Source organism: Rattus norvegicus, chromosome 13, assembly GCF_036323735.1.
Source record: "Rattus norvegicus strain BN/NHsdMcwi chromosome 13, GRCr8, whole genome shotgun sequence".
In the NCBI taxonomy this organism is placed as follows: domain Eukaryota; kingdom Metazoa; phylum Chordata; class Mammalia; order Rodentia; family Muridae; genus Rattus; species Rattus norvegicus.
In genome coordinates, this window is record NC_086031.1 from 19,115,764 (window position 1) to 19,138,896 (window position 23,133).

The window sequence follows — 23,133 nt, forward strand, 5'->3', positions numbered from 1 at the left end:
TGTGTACTCAGACTAAGAAATATAAATGTATATAAAATCATTGTGCTTAAGCACATTGGTGTGGTTGTTATAGGAGATGAAGGAATGGAAGGAGGTCTTATGAGATGATGGAATGTGTGATATTTGTGTGTGTGTGTGTGTGTGTGTGTGTGTGTGTGTGTGTGTGTGTGTGTGTGTGCAGATGTGTGAAGACCAGAGGTTAACTTCAAGTGTCATTCTTTAGGAGCTGTCTACCTTTATTTTGAGATATTTCCTCTTAATAGAATGAGAGGCTTGTCAAGTAAACTAATCTAATAGCCTGAAAATCTAAAGGATCTACTTATCTCTACCTTTCCAACTCTAGGATTATAAACTTATACCATTATTCCTGTTTTTTATGCATGCCTTAATATAAGTGAACTAATTTTGTCTGTTCAAAATATGGTAATTGTGTTAGCTACAGGATTTAGTAGAACTTGAAATGTGCATGTCAGATCTACCCAACTCCAATATCTACCAAGGAAAGTAAAGCACACACAAAAAAAAGGAATTTAGACACATTGTGTCAGCTTTAATCTTCCCTGCATTCATTTTTAACATAGATCCAACCAGGCTTTCCATATATTTTAATATTTTGATAATTTTTGTTTCAGAACCTAATATTTCCACTATTATCTCTAATGTTCTGGTATTGGATTCTTCAAGAATTTTGTCATGTAAAATTCTTTCAATTTCTGTTATTAGGCAGTAAATAGGAAAACAAAATTGTGTTGATGGAGCAGTTTGATTATACATTGTAGACAGTTTTAAACTTGTCAGTTAAAAGTTCTGAAATCTTTAACTGCTTTATAAACAATATATGCTATTTGCATCCTAACAACCTATCCTTGAGTTTGGATGAGCTCTTGAGGACTAGGTAATTGTGATGATTTGTGTATGCTTAGCACTGTGAAGAGAGCCTATGAGAGGCTATTGGTGAAGCCTAATTGCAGTGGAAGATCTGTATATTGGAAATGCAGGTACCATGGGATGATCACCAAGAATAGTAGTGGCAGGGGAGTGGATCAACCTGAGCTTAGAGTGCTACAGAGAGCAAAGAGGGAGAAATATTGCTAGCCCTGTGGAGGAACCCAGAAGATCATATATGGATGCCAGATATTAAAACAATAAGCTGTTATATTGATGTTGCTTTGGAGACCACAAGATGTTTGAGATGCCAGAACTGTGGCCTATCTCCTAAGGAAAGCTGTTTCTACAGCTCTGAAAAGAGAAATCTGTTGCAGTCAATAAAGATGAAAAAGGATTTGGAGATCTGAAGACTGCTTTGACATCAGACATGATGATGACAGAGTTGCTGGTTGCCAGCCTTAAATCAGAGATTACATTTAAGTAATAGGATGGATCTCAGAACAGACTTTTAACTTTGGACTTTTAACATTGTTGATACTGCTGTAGATTGTGGAGACTTTGGAAGTTGGAGTAATTGCGCTTTTTTATTATGCTAAATTTAGGTATGCCCTCCATAGACTTCTGGGTTTAAACAAGCCTACTGAGTACAGCGAGTGGAATGTGATGGTTTGCATATGCTTGGCGCAGAGAGTGGCACTTTACAAGGTGTGCTCTTGTTGGAGGAAGTGTGTCACTGTGGGGATGGACTTGGAAATCTTCCTTCTAGTTGCCTGAGGATGCCCAGTCTTTTCCTGGCTTCATTTGAATGAAGATGTATAAATCAGCTCTTCTTGCACCATGCCCAGCTGGATGTTGCCATCCTCCTGCCTTGAAGATAATAGACTGAATTTCTAAACCTGTAAGGCAGCCCCAATTAACACTATCCTTTATAAGGTTGTATTAGTCATGGTGTATGTTCACAGCAATAAAACCCTGAATAAGACAGTAATTCAAACAGTGGAAGGAAAGGTAATCAGCCCTCACCAGAGTATCAAATGGCCACACCCAGAGAGATTCCTGGAAACCTCTTCTTGCTCAGAATTTTCTGTAGTCCTTGAACAGCAGTGACACAGGACAGCTCTTATTTGACAATCTACTCATTTTCTTCCTGATGTCATCTCTTTCTTCCTGTGCCTCTACAGCTCATTGAAAAGCATATGGCTGATAACATAATTCCAATGACTGGTGATTAAGGTACAGAATTATTATTATGCACAAGGAAAAGAGCTAATCCTATCTCTTTTGCACATCCACAGCACTGCTGGTCATGCACTTATCATATACAGTTGTTCCTAGATTGTAATAAAACACTACATTTTTATTATTGAACAGGAAATTTAAATTCTGCATTTGTTTATTGTTAACTAAAGGATGTAAATCATTAAGTACCTTGGTGGTTCAGGTCCTGATATGATTTTTTTTTAAAAAAAAGGAATGGTGTAGTAGTTCTTACTGGAGGTTGCTAACGGCGTCAGCAGATATTCTTTACTTAGATATAGCATGTAGCCAGTTTTGTAAAAAGAGTGTGATTATTAATATTATTAATTTCTGTAATATTACAAATTCCTAAGTTAATCTTAAGAAACAACATTGATTTGAATATTTCATTTATGATTGTGAAAACTATAGCAAAATGTATATGTGAAATAAAAGGATGAACACTAAGAAATAAATACCATGCCAACCTAATAAAATTTTCTTCAACTATCCAATTCTGGATGAAGTAAAGAAATATTTTGGAAATTTTGAAATACCTCAAAATGGGGATTCTCGTAAGTGTAAAATGCACTGAATGGACCTGCTATATATGAATAAAGCATAAGTGCTATTAGTTTGCAACCAAGGAGGCGGTACTCTCCCACAACATCTGCCAAGATAACCAAAGTGTAATGTTATAGAACCAGTCTGGAAATGATTGCAAACTAGCAAACTGAAAACCAATCGATTGAAATGTGTTATGTGGAGAAAGCCAGTGTGAATGGGACAGTCAGCCTGAGACCTACCAAGGTCAACTGAAGGACTTACAGTTGTTGCCATGCCTGCAGCAATGGCTAGGGAAGGTAATCATGTGGTGATATACCAACTTCCACACAGGAGGAGCTGCTTTCTGCCAGTAGAGTATCAGAGAATATCTTCACACAGTGGTACACTAATACTCCGGAATCCACTCTTGGATTCAAAATGTAGGCCGCAGATTTTCATGTCCCTAGCTCTAAAAGTGAGTGCTTAGGAGTAGGTTTATTTTTTGGAAGTTCAGAAACACAGATTCAGGTCTCCATGCTCAAACACCAAGTATTAGACTGACATCTCCACAGCAACACAACACCAGGTTTTCACTTCAAAATTTTATGCTCTGCCAAGTGTTACAATCTTCAACCTGATTCCATATGACAGCTTTAAAAGAGGAAAAAAACATTAGATTTTTCCTCCTATCTTTGTATTCCTATCAAAAAACAAACAAACACAAAACAACCAAACAAGAACAAAAATCCTAAATAATCCCATATTTGCATAATTAACCAGAACAAAGCCAGAGCCATTAACCAGCAAGATCTTTCTAAAGAACAAAGCAAACAGCAACCAATTAAGTATAGGCTCATTTTAAGACAACTTAAAAGGTGATAAGGAACATTCAAAGCTGAATGGTGAAGGTGGTTCAACCAAGTCCCTTAAGTGAGTTTTGAAAGGGTTTTGTGAGGTCTGTTTTGAAGTTATTTCTTCAGATAGAAGATCTGCTTTTATAGGAAAGTGAAGTGATGATTAATGTCACATTAATGCTGCAGAGAGCATCTGTGTTCTCTTGGTTACAATCAGCACTGAAATCTTCATCAACTACCTGTGTTTCTGCAAGCACATTTAGGGAAGATGCAATATCCAGTCGGTTGTTTGTCTGTTTGTTCGTTTTTAAGTATGCTGTGGTATTCCAACTATTCATACAGGCCTGAAATGAAAGACCTTCTGTTATGCTCCTTCCAACTCTAGCCAGGCTTATCCAATCCAAGTCTCTATATAAAAGAGGGATTTTACCACAGAATCTGTAGATAATCTACATTTTATTCCCTCCCTTACATTTATCTTCTGCAGGGCCAACGATACTGGCTTTCTTTCCTTCAAGGATCACTTGCCTGTAACTCAGATAATTATCACTGATACAAACAGATCAAACTCAGAAGCAGCTTGGAGAATTGGCCCCTTGCGTTGCTATGGTGACCGTGAGTACAACACTCCCTACCCCCTACCCATACACCTCCTACCCCTGACCCCCACTCTCACTCACTGCCCTATATCAGAATTGCATGAGCACAGGACATTTTGTTTCCATTACCCCTTTTCTCTTGAGTGTCCTAGTCTTGAAAATTACCCACAAGCCCACTGCTTATTCAAACACCACTAAAAACAAACCAGGCATGTTTTAGGTCTCTCTGCTTCACAGGACACTTCTGGAACGCTGTCTCCTTTTCTACTGAAGCATCTTACCTCCACTTTCCTACCTCCCATGTGGAATTCAGCATTGACATTTCCTTCTTCTTTAAAACGACTGCTTTATCTGGAGTTTTCATAGAAAATCTTGGCATTAAAGACTTCCTCCGACTTGAATTGAGCTGTAAGTGTTCATTTATGAGTTCAATGTCACTGAGGTTTACTTTACCTCTGCCACTAACCACTGTACAGGTTCCTAGGGTCAAACTAACAACACTCACTATAAGGATAACTAGTACTGAAGCTGTCAAATGCAACTAAAGTGTTATGATTTATTGTGTCCTGTGAGAGTTTGTTATTGTTTCATCAGGGTAGGTTTTTGCAGGCTGCACTTTTTATTAAGGCATGGTCATTTTTTTAGCTGTCACTTTAAGCTGCCACACCCCAATGTTACACTCTATGGAAAACAGGGATGACTGCTATTGATCATTCTCTTCATATTTAGTATCTATTTTACTCTTGTACCCATGCTTCAGAAGTCACTTTTTATGAGCCTGAAAGACAGCTCAACCAGTAAATGACTTTCATGCAAGCATGAGGACCTGATTTTAGTTTCCCAGCACCTAAGTAACATACCATGCAAGTCATATGACAGAGGAAGTACAGACAGTCAGGGCAGTGTTTTTCCTCTAGCAGGATTGGTGAGTTCTGCATTCAGGCAGAAACATTTTTCCAAAAACTGAAATGGAGAGTAATTGAAGACGAACTTAGTCATTTTCCTCTGGTATTCATGACCAAATAACACACACACACACAGACACACAGACACACAGACACACAGACACACAGACACATACACGCGCACACACACACACACACACACACACACACACACACACCAGATGCCCTTGCACACACATATGCACAAGCACATGATTTCTTAACTCCCGCCACTAAGAGAGTGTAACTACTCAGTGAGAATTCATGCAGTTTTGACCTCTTTTTTCACCAACAGCAGTGCATGTGCAGATTTTGATGCATGTTTACACCTTTGTAAAGACCCTCTTTTCATCTGTGACATTGGTGAAATCTGTGAAATAATGATCAAAAAGGCAAAGAAACACTAAAGAAATGAGAATGGGACGATTTTCTACAGTGAGACACTGCATGTCAGAATGCTAACAACCACATATAAGTACCAAAGGAAAACTAAATATAGCAATGATTAATTAATTTTTATGAAAATAGCAAAACCTTGTTTTAGTCTGTTTCAGTAATGATAACTTTAGACATCTGTCCCTACTTTGTATTTTCCCAAAGTTCTCAATAACTTCACTAAAATTGACTTCCTATACTTGTTCATGGTAAATGAGACTACAAGTTTTAATAGCCTGTCTATTACACTGAGAAAATAATGTTTTATTTATTTTCAATAAAACTTTTTTTATAAAAACCTCGTTGATATTAAAAGAGCTTGGGAATATTTTCAACACAAGGACAAGTTTGGACAGCAAACCATTTTTATACTAATATCCTAAAATTATAACTCTGTCTATATCTGTCTTTCTAGAATCAACTGTAGAGACTTCAAAATATCTAAGTACTCAAAATCTTTACAGAAAATATTTTTTCACATATTTAATGGCTTAGTAAAATTAAATAATGCTTTAAGGCCTTAAATCTTTGAACTTGATATTTCAGGTCAAGTTTAATATTGAATCTATTTACTCTCCCCACAGTGTAAATCATTAGTAAAGTCTTATAAAAATGTTTGAAGGGCAGCAAGTTACTGACTCTCCCTTCCAGAAAGTTAGGCTTGATCTATTTTAATTTGAATCCAAGATGACTTTAAACATGATTGTTTTAAAAGAAAATGAATGCATATTGATATTTAGACATTACATACTGTTTTAATCCTTCTGTCCATGCTTGCACTGCTTTATAACATGGAGGAATTTTAAGACCAGAAAATATTAGTTTTTCTTATTTGAATTTAAAAAGCCTGAATTTTGGACTCAATATCTTCATTATAAAAATAAAATGTAGTATACCAAGTTAACAATGTTAGGGAGTTAATGTTGACTATTATATATTATATAAAGTTCTTTCCTCAGTTTTCTAATGAAAAATATGTATTTATATGTGTGTATATCTATAATATACATATATGTATTCTTTGATTCCAAATATATTTTCATGCAGAATTTTTTTTAGGTTTATCTCCTATTTAGTAGAAAGAAACTGGACAAAATCATCACGGGTTTGCAATGTCTTGACCTCTTTTTACTGTAATGCTGTCACCAGAGAGTGCATACATTCAGATTACAGACTAGTCAAAAATCATACAGATGAAAGGGAAGAGATGCTTTCTTACTCTTTTTTTTAACAATTATTTATTTTGTATATGAGTACACTGTGGTTATCTTTATATATACCAGAAGAGGATGTCATAACCCATTGCAGATGATTGCGAGCTGCTAGGAATTGAACTGAGAACCTCTGGATGAGCAGCCAGTGCTCTTATATCACTGAGACATCTCTTCAGCCCTTTCTTTTCTTTTCTTTTTTCAATCTTTATTAACTTGAGTATTTCTTATTTACATTTCGATTGTTATTCCCCTTCCCGGTTTCTGGGCCAACATCCTCCTAACCCCTCCCCCTCCCCTTCTATATGGGCTTCCCCTGCCCATCCTCCCCCCATTACCACCCTCCCTACAACAATCTCATTCACTGGGGTTCAGTCTTGGCAGGACCAAGGGCTTCCCCTGCCACTGGTGCTCTTACTAGGCTATTCATTGCTACCTATGACGTTGGAGCCCAGGGTCAGTCCATGTATAGTCTTTGGGTAGTGGCTTAGTCCCTGGAAGCTTTGGTTGGTTGGCATTGTTGTTCATATGGGGTCTCGAGGCCCTTCAAGCTCTTCCAGTCCTTTCTCTAATTCCTTCAACAGGGGTCCTGTTCTCAGTTCAGTGGATTGCTGCTGGCATTCGCGTATGTATTTTCTGTATTCTCGGTGTGTCTCTCAGGAGAGCTCTACATCCGGTTCCTGTCTGCCTGCACTTCTTTGCTTCATCCATCTTATCTAATTTGGTGGCTGTATATGTATGGGCCACATGTGGAGCAGGCTCTAAATGGGTGTTCCTTCAGCCTCTGTTCTAAACTTCGGTCCAATGGTTGAATGAAAGTATAGCATCTGTCTCAGTCAGCTACTGATTGGGCTTTTCAGAGGACAGCCATATTAGGATTTTGTCTACAAGCACACCATCATATCAGTAATAATGTAAAGCCTTGGTGCCACCTCAGGAGAGGGAGCCTGTCATTTCATCACATCTGTTCAGTCTTTTATATATTTTTGCCCCTGTAGATTTTTTTTTAAAGATTTATTTACTGTATGTATGTAAGTATACTGTCACTGTCTTCAGACACATCAGAAGAGGGCATTGGATCCTATTGCAGATGGTTGTGATCCATTATGTGGTTTCTGGGAAATGAACTCAGAATTTCTGGAAAAACAGTCAGTGCTCTTAACTGCTGAGTCATCTCTCCAGCTTCCCTGTAGTTCTTATAGATAGGAACAATTCTGGGTCAGAAATTTTAACTAAAAGTTAGCAACCCCATCCTTCGAATTGAGGCCTGGCCTATCTACCAAAAGTGGACTCTACAAGTTTGCTTTCATCACTGTTCATCCAAAGTTACTCCCATTAAGTCCTGAGACTCTCTTAACTTCCGTGTCTCTGGTACTTTCTAGAGGATCTGCCAATTTCCAAACTGCTGAGGCTGAATATATATTCTGCTGGCCCTCTGGAATTCTCTTCCATATCCCTGGGCCCTGTAACTGATCCTGTTCCTCTTATCCCCCACTCCTCCCTCCTCCCACCCAAGTCCCTCCCTTCCTTTGCATTCTGCTATTATTTTCTTCCCCCTTCTAAGTGGAATTGAAGCATTCTCACTTGGCCATTCTGCTTGTTAAACTTGTATTTTTTTAATTTATTTTTGTTAAACTTAAGTTTTGTGCATTCTATCCTAGGTATCCTAGGTACCTTTTGTGTAACATTCACTTATGAATGAGTATATACATGCATGTTCCTTTGAGTCTGGGTTACCTCATTCAAGGTGATATTTTCTAGTACCATTCATTTTTCTGCAAGCCTCTTGACGTCCTAGTTCTTAATGATTGAATAGTATTCAATGCTGCAAATGAATCCCATTGTTTTATAACCATTCTTTCTTTGAGAGACATATGTGTTGTTTCCAGTTTCAGGCTATTACAAATAAGGCCACTATTAACATAGTAGAGTACTTGTCCCAGTGGTATCATGGCAGCATCTTTTGGATATATGCCCAACAATGATAAAGCTAGGTTTTCAGGTAGGTCTATTTCTAATTTTCTGAGCAACCACCAGATTGGTTGACAGAGTCGTTGTAACTGATTACAGTACTATCACCAATAGAGGAGGGTTCCTCTTTGTCTACATCCTCTCCAGCATGTTATGTCATCATCTGAGTTGTTTATCTTAGCCATTCTGATTGTTATGAATTGGAATCTCAGAGTTAGTTTGATTTGCATTTCTCCAGTAAATAAGGACTTCTTTAAGTGCTTCTTGGACATTGGAGATTCCTGTGTTGTGAATTCTCTATTTAACTGTACACCCCACTTTTAAAATCATGTAATTTGGGTTTTGAGAGGTTATCTTCTTAAGATTGCTATAATTTTAGATATTAGCCCTCTACTGAATATGGAGTTAGGGAAGATTTTTTCCCAATATGTAGATTGCTGATTTGTCCTATTGACTGTGACTTTTTCCATAAAAATATTTTCAGTATCATGAGGTCACATTAATCAATTCTTGATCTTAGAGCCTGATCCCTAGAGTTATACACTATTACACTCAGTGTACCTGGTTTTATGTTGGGGTCCTTGATTAACTTGGAGTTGAGCTTTGTGCAATGAGATAAATGTGAAACTGTTTTCGTTTTTCTACATTCAGACTGCCAGTTAGACCTGGACCATTTATTGAAGATGCTTTTTTTTTCCATTTTATATTTTTGGCCTCTTTGTCAAAGATCAAGTGGCCATAAGGGTGTTAGTTTATTTCTGGGTCTTCAATTCTATGCGATTGATCAACATCTCTGGTGCTGTACCAATAGCATACATTTCTTTTTCATCACTATTGCTCTGTATTGCTTGAGGTTAGGGATGATGCTTACACCAGAAGTTCTTTTATTTTTTTAAGAATTTTATTTGTTATCTTGGAATTTTTTTTTGGTCTGTGTTTTTTTTCCATATGAACATGAAAATTCCTCTTTCTATGTGTATGAAGAACTGTGTTGGAATATTGGTTGTGGATTGCTTTAAATCCGTAGACTGCTTCTGGTAGGATGGCCATTTTGACTATGATAAACCTAACAATACATGAGTTTGAGAGATTTTTCAAACATCTGAGGTCTTCTATTTCTTTCTTGAAAAACATGAAGTTCTTGTCCTATAGATATGTCTCCTGATTGGTTATTGTCACTTCAATATCTTTTATATTTTTGGTGAGTATGGTGAAGGTTGTTTTTACCCTATTTTCCTTTTCAGACTGTTTATCATTTACATAAAAAGAGCTACTGATTTGTTTGAACTAATTTTTTATCCAGCCACATGCTGACATTGTTTTTCAGCTGTAGAAGTTATCTGGTAAAAATTTTGAGTTTACTAATGTATACTATAAAATCATCTGAAAAACAGTGATACTTTGAATTATTTCGTTCCAATTTATATCCACTAGATAAATATTTTCACCTTATTGCTCTAGCTAGAATGTCAAGTAGTATGTTGAAGAGATAAGGAGAGTGGTTGACCTTGTCTTTTCCCCAAAGACAGTGAGATTACTTCAAGTTTCTCTCCATTTAATTTGAATACTGGATAGTTTGTATTATACTGCTTTTATTGGTTTTTAGGTAAGGGCCTTGAATTACTGATCTCTCCAATACTTTTAACATGAAAAGATGTTATATTTTGTCAAATGCTTTTTAAGCTCTAATAAGTCACTCATGTGACTTTTTTTCTTTGAAATTGTTTATATATGGATTCTGTAAATGCCTTTTTTGATATTGAATCATCCCTGTATCCCTGGGATGAAGCCTACTTAATTGTGCTGGATGATGGTTTTCATTGTGTGCTTGGATTCTGTTAGCTAGAGTTTTATTGGGTATTTTCCCATCAATATTCATAAGAGAAATTGTTCTGAAGTTCATTTTCTTTATTGGTCTTTGTGTAGTTTAGGTATCATCCTAACTGTGGTTTTATAGAATGAATAGGTAATATTACTTCTGTTTCTATTTCATGGAATATTTTTAATGCTTCTATTTACTAGGGCATATGAGGCTGTTTAGACAGTTTACCTGTTCTTTATTTGGTATCTATCTAAAAAGTCATCTATTTCATCTAGATTTTTCCACTTTTGTTGAGAAAAGACTTTTCTAGTAAGATCTGATGATAATTTGTATTCCTCAGTCTCTGTTGTTATGTCCCCCCTTTACATTTCCAATTGTATTAATTTGGATACTGTCTATTTGTCCTTTCGTTTGTTAGTCTAACTCTTGGGGGTGTTTGCTTCTTTTCGTTCGAGGGGTTTCAGATATACTGTTAAATCGGCAGTGTGGAATTTCTCCAATTTCTTTATCAGGGCACTTAGTGCTATGAATTTTTCTCTTAGCACTGCTTTCGTTGTGTTCCAAAAGTTTGGGAATGCTATTTCCTAGTTTTCATTGAATTCTAGAAATTTGTTAATTTCTTTCTTCATCTCTTCCCTGACTAAATTATCATTAAGTAGACTTGTGCAAGTTCCACGGATATGAGGGCTTTCTGTTGTTTTTGTTATTGAAGTCTACCCTTATTCTATGGTGATCTGATAGGATGCCTGGGATTATTTCAATCTTCTTGAATTTGCTGAGGTTTGTTTTTTGATTGATTGTTTTTGACTGTTTATGATTAGTTTGGAGAAGGTACTGTAAGGTTCTGAAAATAAGGTATATTCTTTGGATTTAGAGTAAAATACTGTGTATATATCAATTAAATCCATTTGTTTAATATCTTCTATTAGTTTCACTGTGTCTCTATTTAGTTTCTTTTTTCAATTACCTGCTGTATTATGTCATATAGGTGAAGCAGGTATAAGATAGAATGAGGCCTGTCATTGGATGAGAAGGAAGGATGGTCAGGAGTAAAGTTTTAGGGAAAGGAGGAGACTGGAGCGAGGCAGGAGAAGCAGCAGAGAGAACGTGGAGGCAGATGTTAAGATTCCTCTCTGCACATTTATAGGTTGTTATGAATATTCTTAAGGGATGGATATGTACAGGGCTTTGTATGTCTATATGGGCAATTATATCTTATCAACTGGATCAGAGGTTATTGTGTTGTGTGTTCATTCATGTGGCGATTTAGGTTCAAGAAAGTATGTGGTGGCTGGAGACACTAGGCCACCACAAAATTGGGATGTATATTTCTGGCATGATAGAAACCTGCTTTAGGAACTAGATAGGTAGAGAGATTGCTGCCAGGCTCAGAGAGAAGCCATCAGCAGTGTGATATGTGATATAGCAGAGGGGGTGGGATGCTTTGCAGACTGAGATGAAGATATCTACAAGATGTCTTCGGGCACTCTGGTGCAGGATGTAGTGTGGAGTAAAAGACAGTCAATCATTTACAATTTTACAGCAACACCTGCCCATTAGTGAGATTGGGTTTTGAAGTCTTCCACTATTATTGTTTAAGGTTCAATGTATATTTTGAGCTTGAGTAAAGTTTCTTTTAAAAATCTGGGTACCCTTGCATTTAAGGTATAAGTATTCATAACTGAGACCTCCTCTTGCTGGATTTTTCTTTTGATGAATATGAAGTTTCCTTCCCAATTCATTTGACAACTTTTGGTTGAAAGTCTATTTTATAGGATATTGCAATGGCAACTCCTGCTTGGTTCTTGGACTTTTTGTTTAGAAAAATTTTTTCCAGACCTTTACTCTGAGGTAGTGTCTACTTTTGTAAATGAGGTATATTTCTTATATTCATCAAAATGCTGGATCCTGTTTGTATACAGTCTGTTAGCCTCTTCCTTTTACTGCAGAGTTGAGTCTGTCCATTGATGTTGGGAAATATAAAAAAAAGATTATTGATTGTTGGTTCCTGCTATTTTTTGTTGCTGGCAGTGGTATTATGTAGACATACTCTATTCTTTTGGGTATGTTGTGAAAATTTAATATCTCATGTTTTATGGGTGTAGTTACCCTCCGTCTGTTGTCTCTGTCTCCGTCCCACAGAAAGGAGCAACACCACAACGTTCTTCTCAAAGCAGTTTATTTAGGATCCTTTCTTTCTGCATGCAAGCAGCAATCTCTCAGTTCATAGGTCCATGCCAAATGCCCTGATCTTGTGTCATGGTGCAACTGTACAGCTCTCACGATGGGCATGGCTTACTTTTGGGTGTATGAGGAAGTCAGGTGCTAGTCATAAGACTTGGCAGCAGTCCCGGGCATCATCTTGGGATTACCGCCACACCCGTTACCATATCTCCCCCTTCTTTATATTTGGCAGAGAGAATGCCTGTCTTAGGTTGCCCCCTGCAGCAATGCCCCTTACCCATCATCGGGAGACAAACAGCTTAGGTTTGATCCCTGTCTTAGGTTGGTGACATGCCCAGATAGTCTTACCCGTCGTTGACTACTTCTTTAGCATGCCAAGCCACACTTGAGAAGACTATCCTGTCTCAACTGCTGTAAAAGCATGAATCATTAAGGCTTGAGTTCTGCCTTGATGAAACCGCATACAGCAAATGCTCCAAAAGGCCAGGACGCTCATAAGAATCAGGCATAGGGTGTGTCCAGCGAGTCCTGCCCATTCTTTTAGCCAAGAGGCAGCTGTGGTGATCCAATCGGCCAGTCCTCCAGCTAAAGACATGTCCACACGGGTGGATTTGATATGGACGATGGATTGTCTAAGCTCCCGAACTAGTTCATCAAAATGTTGAGACCAATTTCCTGTAATATACTGAGATGAGTTGTGGGCTAAATCTAAAGCTTCCGCAACACCTACGGATAAACTATTTACAGCTGCCGCAGTCTGTACTATGGAGATAAGGGATATGGCCGCAGCTGTGGCTGCAGTGGCAGAGATTGCTATAGCAGTAACAATGGCTGCAGTGATGCCAAAATCCCTTTTTTGCCTAAACAAAGTCATAGCAGAAGGAGTCTGAACAGGCCAGGGTACAAAATGAGTCATCCTAGTCACAACAGATGAAGAATATGCAGATACATTCCAACACATATTATAGAAACAACTACCACTACTACAATTAACAACATTATCATCATGACTCCCATTATAGACAATAAACACAAAAGGAGGCCACATACAGACAGGCATAGCCTTAAAGGAAACATTAAGCCCATAAGCAAGTTGAGAAAGAGTGGTTTCAAACCCTATAGATCCATCCCAATGAAAGCTTACATTACCCCAACCCCCTTCCACTAACATGCTCAGAGGAGAGATATCTGTGCAACTACCATTCACTCCACACAACAACCACACATTGAAAGGATTACTAACTTCTGCTGAACAGGATTCTGATAGGTCCAATTATATCCTGAAAATGAGCCATTATGGACTGTGCTAATATAAGGAGAAAAGGTAAAATACTTCTTTACAGCCCATGCTGCCTTTCTAGCCTGACATGCAGTCCATGGTAGAAGTGACTCACAGGTACCCTTGCGAAAGGGAGCCCATCTAGGTTGGGAAGGTATGGTATCATTGCCTTTGAAAATACTGGCAGGCCACACCCCTCAAATCCATGTGGCATTAGATTTAGTAGAACTATTGATAGCATGTCAAACCATGCAGCTGATTGATTATACATTTGAATGCAATCACTATTCTGAGAAATATTTTGAATCATCTGAAAGCATAGCAATCCCTTCAGCTGAAGCTGCAATGAATCATTGACAGGCACTGTTTCTCCATCCCACGGCAAAAAGGGTAACTGTAATGAAGCATTAGAAAAGAAAAACTGGGGAAACACTTGTGCCGAATGTGTCAATGGCAGGGGGCTGGAAAATACAGATAATAGTCCTCAGTGTAGGTCTTCAGCCATCACCGCAGGAAGCATTGGCAACACTAGACACATCCATAGTATCCTCCTTCCATTCATCTTGGACCACTCTGGTCAGCCTCTCCAGGACCCACAGCAGCTGCCGATGATCCTCGGGAAACACACAAACAGACCCTCATGCCCAAACCATCACTGGATCAGGGCCCTGCCAAGTACCAGTTAGGATGTCCTTCCACATTACCATGCCTTTTGAAGAAACATCAGGGTTGCTGTGAGGCTCCACTGCGACCCGCCCATCTTTGTCCTCATTCAAAAAATTCAAGGTAAAAAGGGCAATGGCTAATCTTTCCCTAGGGGTGGAGCCAGCAGAGGCAATAACCCATTTTTGTTTAATTAAGTATTCCTTTAGGGTGCGATGGGCTTGTTCAATAATGCCCTGCCCCTGAGGGTTGTAGGGCAATCCATGAGTCAATCGGACACCCATCATTTTACAAAATGACACAAAAGAAGCAGAAGTATTGGCTGGCCCATTATCAGTTTTCAATTCTTTAGTCTGCCCCCAGGAATCCCAAGCTTCAAAGCAATGTGCAATCACATGACGTGCCTTCTCTCCTGTATGTAGAGAGGCAAAAACAACTCCAGAAGCTGTATCGGTGGAAACATGAAGATATTTTAACTTTCCAAATTCTGGAAAGTGGGTAACATCCATTTGGCATAGGTGTAGAGGGCGCAATCCACGTGGACTGAACCCCACTCCAGTCTGAGGCAATAATGGGGCACATGTTTGGCAAATTTTTACAATATCTCTTGTCTCTGCTCGAGAAATCTTAAAGCGGGATGACAGGGTCTTTGAATTAACATGAAAATGTGAATGTAAATCTCGAGCCAATGCAACAGGTGAAGCAATGAAAAAGGCCGGCCATGCATGCCTTTGAGGCTTTATCTACGATATCATTCCCCTCAGCTAGGGGTCCAGGCATCTCAGTATGAGCACAGATATGTTGTGCAAAAAAAGGTGAAGACCTATGCAAAATTAACTCTTGTAATGATAGAAACAATTTTCCAATGGTAGATTTTAAATTAACTTTTTCCACTACCTCCAAACATTGTAACATATTAACAACGTATTGGCTATCAGAGGCCTGGAAATAATTCAAACACCTTAATCACAATTTGTAACTCAATAATTTGGGGTGATGCAGGGGGAAATTGTATAGTAACTGGTGCTGCTCCTACAACTACATATGCTCCACAACGCATCTTGGAACCATCTGTAAAGAGGAGTAGAGCATCCATTAAGGGATGTTTAGAAGTAATATGAGGAAAAGAAATCACAGGATGAGCTATAATCAATTGCAATATTGGATCCTTGGGAAAATGATTATTAATGTTACCTTGAAAACTGCACCTCACAGTAGCCCAATCATCTATTGAGGATGACAACACTTCGAGTTGCTTTACATTATAGGGAACTATCAAATCCTTTGGTGGGATGCCAAAGTACTGTATACATTGTTGAATGTCAAGCAAGGCTAACTGAGCCACTGAGGTGGGATAATGAACAAGTGTTTTGGCTGGGGATATCTTTGGATGTATCCAGGGCAAGGGAGCCCCTTGCCATAAGACCCCCGTTGGCTGTAATTTTGTTGGTAGGATACAGAATGCAATAGGCTGTGACTCATCTCGGCACTTCAAAGCAGCAACATGAATGCCCTGCTCCCCCAAACTCAAAGTCGCTCTGGAAGCATAATTAAGGCATCTGGGAGAATTCAAATCAGTATTGCCTGGTAAGAGGTCATAGAGTGGCTGTAGTTGTTTATTGGTTAAAGACAAATAAGGGCGGACCCACTAAATGTCTCCCAATAATTTTTGAAAATCATTTAATGTACATAATTTATCAGTGTGAATTGGATCTTTGAGGGGACACCGAGTTTGTAGTTATTTTTGTCCCTAAATAATTCCCTACCAGGTCCTTTCGAACCTTTTCCGGGGCCACAATCAAGTTCCTTTCCCTTAACGGTGTAACCACAAAGCTATATGTCTCATCAAGCAACTCCTCTCTGGGAGCTGCAATAAGGATGTCATCCATGTAATGATAACGTTTCACCTTAGGAAGCCTCTGTCTAACCTCTTTTAAGGCTGTATCAACATATAGTTGACACATAGTAGGACTATTTGCCATACCATGTGGCAGAACCGTCCACTCAAACCTTTTATCAGGCTCTTCATGATTTTGAGAAGGAACAGTGAAGGCAAACCTAACCATATCATTCTGATGCAAAGGAATTGAGAAAAAACAATCTTTAATATCTAAAACTATTGTAGGCCAATTTTTCGGCAAAGCAGACGGCAAAGGCAGCCCTCTCTGTACAGAGCCCCTCAAAACCATTTGTCCATTTATTTCTCTCAAGTCATGTAAAAGTCTCCATTTCCCTGATTTTTTTCTTTATAACAAATATAGGAGTATTCCAGGGGGAAGTATAAGGGCGCATATGGCCCAATTCTAGCTGTTCTTGTACTAATTCCTGGGCAGCATTCAACTATTCTGAGGGAAGTGGCCACTGAGGAACCCACACCAGATCCTCAGTTTTCCATTTAATGGGTAAAGCTCCCTCAGTGGCACCTATGAAAAACCCAGCCCGCCACGATCAGTCTTTTTACGGACTGTCACAGGGGAGGCTTTGCCCTGTAAAGAGCAGCCTAGCCCCTTCCAGGGACATAGACCATTTCCATCATCATATCCTGGGCCTGTGTGCTGTAGCACCCTTCATTAGTTAAAATAAAGCCCATTTCTTTCATCAGGTCACTACCCCATAAGGACACTGGAACGGCCAATACATGTGGTTGAAACTCTCCAGAATGTCCCTTGTCATCCTTCCAATGTAGGATACGAGAGCTCATTTCCAGCATTTGAGCATATCCTAGTCCTCTCAGTATTTGCTCTGACTGTTCTTTTAGCCACGCAGTGGGCCAATCCTTGATGCTGATGATACTACAATCAGAACCAGTATCTAGGAGGCCAGATATGGATTTCCGTTCAATAGACAGTTTTAACAGTGGCCAAATGTCAAGATCCAAGGAACAAAAGATGTTAGAGACCCCGATTGAGCCAAAGCCCTTACTTCCCTGTTCCAAATCTATAGCAGGAAATTTAGAGTGATAGCTAGGTAAAAGGAGCAATTGAGCTATCCTATCCCCAGGAGATATCGCAACAATGCCTCTAGGGGAAGACACAATTATTTTAACCTGCCCAGTAAAATCCGGATCAATCATCCTGTGATGAACTATTAACCCTTGCATGGTAACAGAGCTTCTTCCTAAAATCAATCCCACTATATCAGCAGGTAAAGAGCCCTTAAAATCTGTATCCACTAATTGAGTTCCCATTCGGGGGGTTAATATCAGTCTGGTGGTGGAACTGAGGTCAAGTCCTGCACTTCCTTTTGTTGCTCTCTGGGGCAGCCACAGTGCATTGGAGGATTCAAGTTGGGCAATCCTTCCGACACCGCCCCATATATTTGCGGAACCTGGGGTTGGGGTCCCCTCCTCAAGTTTTTTGGCTGGCACCGGTGTTAAGTGGCTGCCCATGAATGTCCTTAACCCACCAGCACTCATTGGCCCAGTGATTACCTTTTCTGCACTAGGGGTATAGTCCAGGCATCTTAGGCCATTGATACCCTGTTCCTTAGCTGTGAGCATTGGCGCCTCATATGGCCAGGCTGCCCACATTTAAAGCAGTTATTATTCTTTTGGCCATTCCATCCATGGGACATCTGCATGATGGCAGCACCCAACCCTGAATTAGACAAAGGCCCCGCCAAGTCCCTGTAGAGCTTCATCCACACCTCTAAGCCTTTTCCCTTATACAGAGTAATAGCTTGTCTGCACTCTTTAGTACACTGCTCAAAGATAAGCTGTTTCAACAGTGGCATGGCATATCAGGATCCCCAAAGACCTGCCCTCCCGCCTCCACCATACGACCATGTAATCTGCAAAGGCCTCGATGGGTCCCTGGATGATCTTAGTCAAGTTTCTACTCACCTCTCCTCTATTAGGAAGGGATTTTTCATGCCCTGGTCCCTATGGTGTTGATTTGTTCATATACTTGAAGAGGATAATTGATCTGAGCTGCTGCAAATCTCCCTTGTCCTAGCAACATGTCCTGATCCCAAACTTGCTGCCCATTACGAGCGTTGACCACAGCCTGCTCAGTGGCAAACTCAATAAAGTATGCCTTCCAGTCCAAATACTGGCCTGATGTCAGACAGGCACGAGCCAGATTCTGCCAATCCCTAGGAGTCATACAAAAGAGATGTAAGGATTCTAACTGTGCCACTACATAAACAGTAGTAACACCATATGCGCGAACTCCTTTGGGCCAGTTTTTGGACAATCTTCCAATCTAGCGGCTCATGTGTATGATTGCCCTGTGCATTCTGAAATACAGGGAAGCATTGGGCTCACGGGTCCCTCTAGGTTTCCAGGTGTAGACTACGTCCCTCTAACCAGCCCGGATCGTATGGCAGTGGATGAGGCAGCCCCGGAGCTGATGGCTCTACCTTCAGTTTTACTTTCTCTAAGCTGTCTGCAATGCTCTCCAGATCATCTTCCAACATATCTCCCTTGCTAGAAGTTCCCTCGGTCTCCTATTTTTGGGAGCGTTCCTCTCTAACCTGACATATCGCCTCATTGCCCTTTTTTAGCTCTGCACCACATCTTTCCTCATCTCTTATGCAATTTTTCACTAATTTCCATATTGGCATTATTCTTTTGGTAAAACCCCCTGCTCCTCGGCAAACCTCAAGTCTTTCCCTAATTTTTCCCAACTGGACATCGTCAGGTGTCCTTTTACATTAAACCATGGAGCAACTTGGTCCACTGCTTTTTAAAAGGTTCTCCACTATGTCTTTCTTTAGCCCGATTCCTTTCATTTTCAACAAATCCTTGAGGGCCTGGCAGACTGTCTGAGCGGAGGTCGACTTCCCCATTGCGCTTGGTGCAACTTGTCCCAAAACCGGGAACCTTATAGTCTCAACCCGAGAGCTTTTCTCATCCCACTTACCTGGGAACGTACTGGCTAGCCATCCTGACCACGATGAGTTCTGAAGGAAGGAGGAGGCACTTGTCGCCTCCATCTCCGTCCCGCAGAAAGGAGCGACACCACAATGTTCTTCTCAAAGCAGTTTATTTAGGAACTTTTCTTTCTGCATGCAAGCAGCAATCTCTTACCCCCAAGCACACTCGCTACTCAAAAACCCATAACCACACCCCATCAGTCCAGTCTACATAGTCTCAGTTCATAGGTCCACACCAAATGGCCTGATCTTGTGTCATGGTGCGCCTGTACAGCTCTCATGATGGGCATGGCTTACTTTTGGGTGTATGAGGAAGTCAGGTGCTAATCATAAGACGTGGCAGCAGTCCCGGGCGCCATCTTGGGATTGCCGCCACACCCGCTCCCCACATCCGTGTGTTGGAGTTTTCCTTCCAGTATCCTCTGTAAGGTTGGATTAGTAGAAAGATAGAGTTTAAATTTGGTGTTCTCACAGAATACATTGGTTTTTCTACGGAGATTGAGAGTTTTGCTTGGTGTAGTAGACTGTGCTGGTCTTTGTGTTCTATTAGAATCTTGATGACATCTGTCCAGGATTTTCTGACTTTTAGGGTCTATGTTATGAAGTCTTTTGTATTTCTGAAAGGTCTGCCTTCATGTCTTACTTGGCCTTTTTCCCTTACAGACTTTAATATTCTTTCTCTGTTTTGGGCATTTATTGTTTTGATTATTATGTGAGGAGAGGATTTTATATTTTGGTCAATTCTATTTGATGTTCTGTAGGCTTCTTGTATATTCACAACCATCTCTTTTTTTAGGTTTGGGAAGTTTTTGCCTGAGCTTCTCTTGAAGAGGTTTTCTGTTCCTTTGAGCTAGGACACTGTGCTCTCTACCATTTCTATTATTCTTCAGTTTGATCTGTTCATGGTGTCCTGGATTTTCTGGATATTTTGCTTTAGGATTTTTCTAATGCTTTGTGTTTTCTTATCCCTTGTATCAAAATCTTCTACAGTATTTTCTATGTCTGAGATTCTCTCTTCTATCTCTTGTATTATGTTGGTGATCCTCATATCTGTAGCTCTTAACCTCTTTCCTAGGTTTTCACTTCCAGGCTTGCCTATTTGAGATTACTTTATTTTTCTACTTCCATTTTAGGTCTTGGACTGCATTGTTCAATTCCTTCACCTTTTTGTGTTTTTCTGTATTTCTTATTCCCCAGTGCTGAAACTGTCAAGATGTATCACGTTTGGCCCTTTCTTGAAAAGTCTAGGAATCAAACACAGATACTCCTGCAAACACATTACTGACTTGACCACCTACCCATAAGTACCAGCATGATATCATAGAGATAGTGTAGATTGTATTATATATGTAATCTTTGCCCCACCCCATGTACCACTTTCTTAAATTTTCACATATTCATTATTTATTTGTGAATTGTGGAATTAGTGGCTCTTAGGTGTCAATAGGATGCATTTGGCTAAAGTCACTATAAACTTATTTTAACTGGCATACAGGATGAGAAATTCAGGGGTAGTAGTTACATCACTCTATGAAGAAAACATAGGACTCTCTTTATCTCAGGATAAGATCTTCCGTAAGTTGAGATGTGGTCATTTATTTCTGTCCTCTCACACTTTTGAATCTTTCCTTCAGTCAAAACCTAGCTGAAATAGTTTTTTAACCTGCCGTCCAAATAGTCTTACTTGTATGTAGCTTGCCTGAGGACCTTCCTAATAGTGATGATGACTAAGAGAAGACAAACATTTATTGTTTATGCCAATGCAATGACTACTTGAGAAAGGCACTAGATCCCATTAACACCATAGAGAAAATGAATTTTTTCAAAGCAGTTGCTTCCTACCACAACCCTGGGTATTGTAAGAAATGAATCATTGTGGGCAATCAAATATTATCTTCTGAGGTACCAACTTCTTCTCTTTGTGTTGAAATGAGTAATATATAATATTACTAAAATAAAACATAAACATATTTTGAAATGATTGGGTTCTATTTGATAGTTAATGAGTGTATTACTAAGAATATTACCAAGATGTTGATTTGAAGATATTCAGAAATTCAGAGCATCATAAAAGTTTAAATTACTCACAATTATATTTTACTGTATTGGTTACTGATTATTCTAGTTTCATATTACAACACATTCTCTTCACAATACTATATTAGGCCATCACTGTGATTTGTGAGCAATTCATGGTCCAACATTTCAGTTGAGGAAGATGATCAGATCAACTATTTTTCTTGTTACTGTGGAAGAAATTCTTAAGAGAAGCAAGTTAAGAAAAAAATGGTTCATTTTGGCTCAAAGTTTGAGTATATAGTTCTCAATGACAAAGAAGAGAGAAGGCATAGTGCAAGAAAATTAAGACAAGTGGTCATACTATATCTGTAATTAAATCCTGTTCAGATCTGAGACCTGGGTTCTTCAGGAAATTGCAGCAATATTATATTAGACAATATTTGTGAAATAGAAGAACTAAAGCTGCTATTGACTTCTCATGAGACCATGTCTCTAAAGAAATTAAGCAATATTTTATGGAATTAATATTTTGCCCTTGAGTTCATAGATATTCAGAGAAGTTAACTGGCCATGATAATCTTGCAACTTCATCTCATAAATGTACTGTTTTTATCTCATAAATAAATCCAATTACTTAGATATTCTTTGGACAATAAGTGGACCAACACTCTATAGAGTTGTCCTTGCTCCTGCACTGGGCTTGGAGTTGAGGGTGCATGAATGCTTCTTTATGAAGTTTTGATATATGTACTGGGAAGAGCAGAAGATTATAGGTACTATAGAACTCCCTCTGGGGTAAAGTGATACATAGCTACTGTAGAGGAGGGAAGAATAATACAAGGACTTCTCCTCTTCACAAAATTTTTGTTACACTGCCGCACTTATCCTTTTGAGGAGTTCAGTCTTGGTTTTAACAGAGCTATGTGTCTCATGCACATGTTTGTAGTAGGTAAGTGTTCCTTTACTTTTTATTGAGATATCTTCAGGCTCTTCCTTTGATTATTTTCCCAAAGAAAGCAGCAAGCTCATATTGTTTTATTCATTTCTGAACACCATGGGAACCAGGTCTGTCAGTATGACTACCTTGTAAAGTTCTCATTTCTTTAGAAAGAAAAGGAGTAAATTATGAGAAAATTGTGTGATACTTATATGGAAAACTTAATGATTATATGATAGAGTGACTGGGTCCTAGTTTCCTACCCAGTTCAGTGAGACTATGTGATCCTCCAGAGACCTGCAATGAAGTCTGAAGTCTAGCCATGCAGGCTCATGTTACCATTCATTCATTCATACAAACTCTAGAAAATTCATTCATACCAAGTTTAGAAAAATTACTTCGACTTAAATTTTAGCTCTTCTAGCCACTGTGACAACCTCCTTACACTTGAGCTCAGTTCCCCACTCAAAAAAAAGTACTTTCTCACAAGTTAATAAGGTTCAGCTGAAGTCAGTGAAGGAAAATGCTTAGCAATGTGTCTGTCTGATGTGATGCATTTAATAATGATCAATGTTGCTGCTGTTATTAATTTGCTGATTCTCTTTTATGACCAAGAGGAATGTTTTAAGTATTGATCTTCAATAGTTACTTAAACAAAAATGAGTGTTAG

The 23,133-nt window shown here is 39.1% G+C and overlaps 1 protein-coding gene across 5 annotated transcripts in view; it reads left to right on the forward strand.

Annotated features, from left to right (window-relative positions):
- Cntnap5b (contactin associated protein family member 5B) overlaps positions 1 to 23,133 on the forward strand; it is a 903,457-nt gene that overhangs the window by 737,509 nt on the left and 142,815 nt on the right. For 4 of the 5 annotated variants that reach the window (XM_063272213.1, XM_017598777.3, XM_017598779.3 and 1 more), the window contains exons 15-16: positions 4,012 to 4,139; positions 4,361 to 4,531. In XM_063272213.1, the coding sequence (XP_063128283.1) occupies positions 4,012 to 4,139; positions 4,361 to 4,531 (299 nt within the window). The remainder of the gene's footprint in view (positions 1 to 4,011; positions 4,140 to 4,360; positions 4,532 to 23,133) is intronic. The other variant, XM_063272212.1, reaches the window with a different exon arrangement.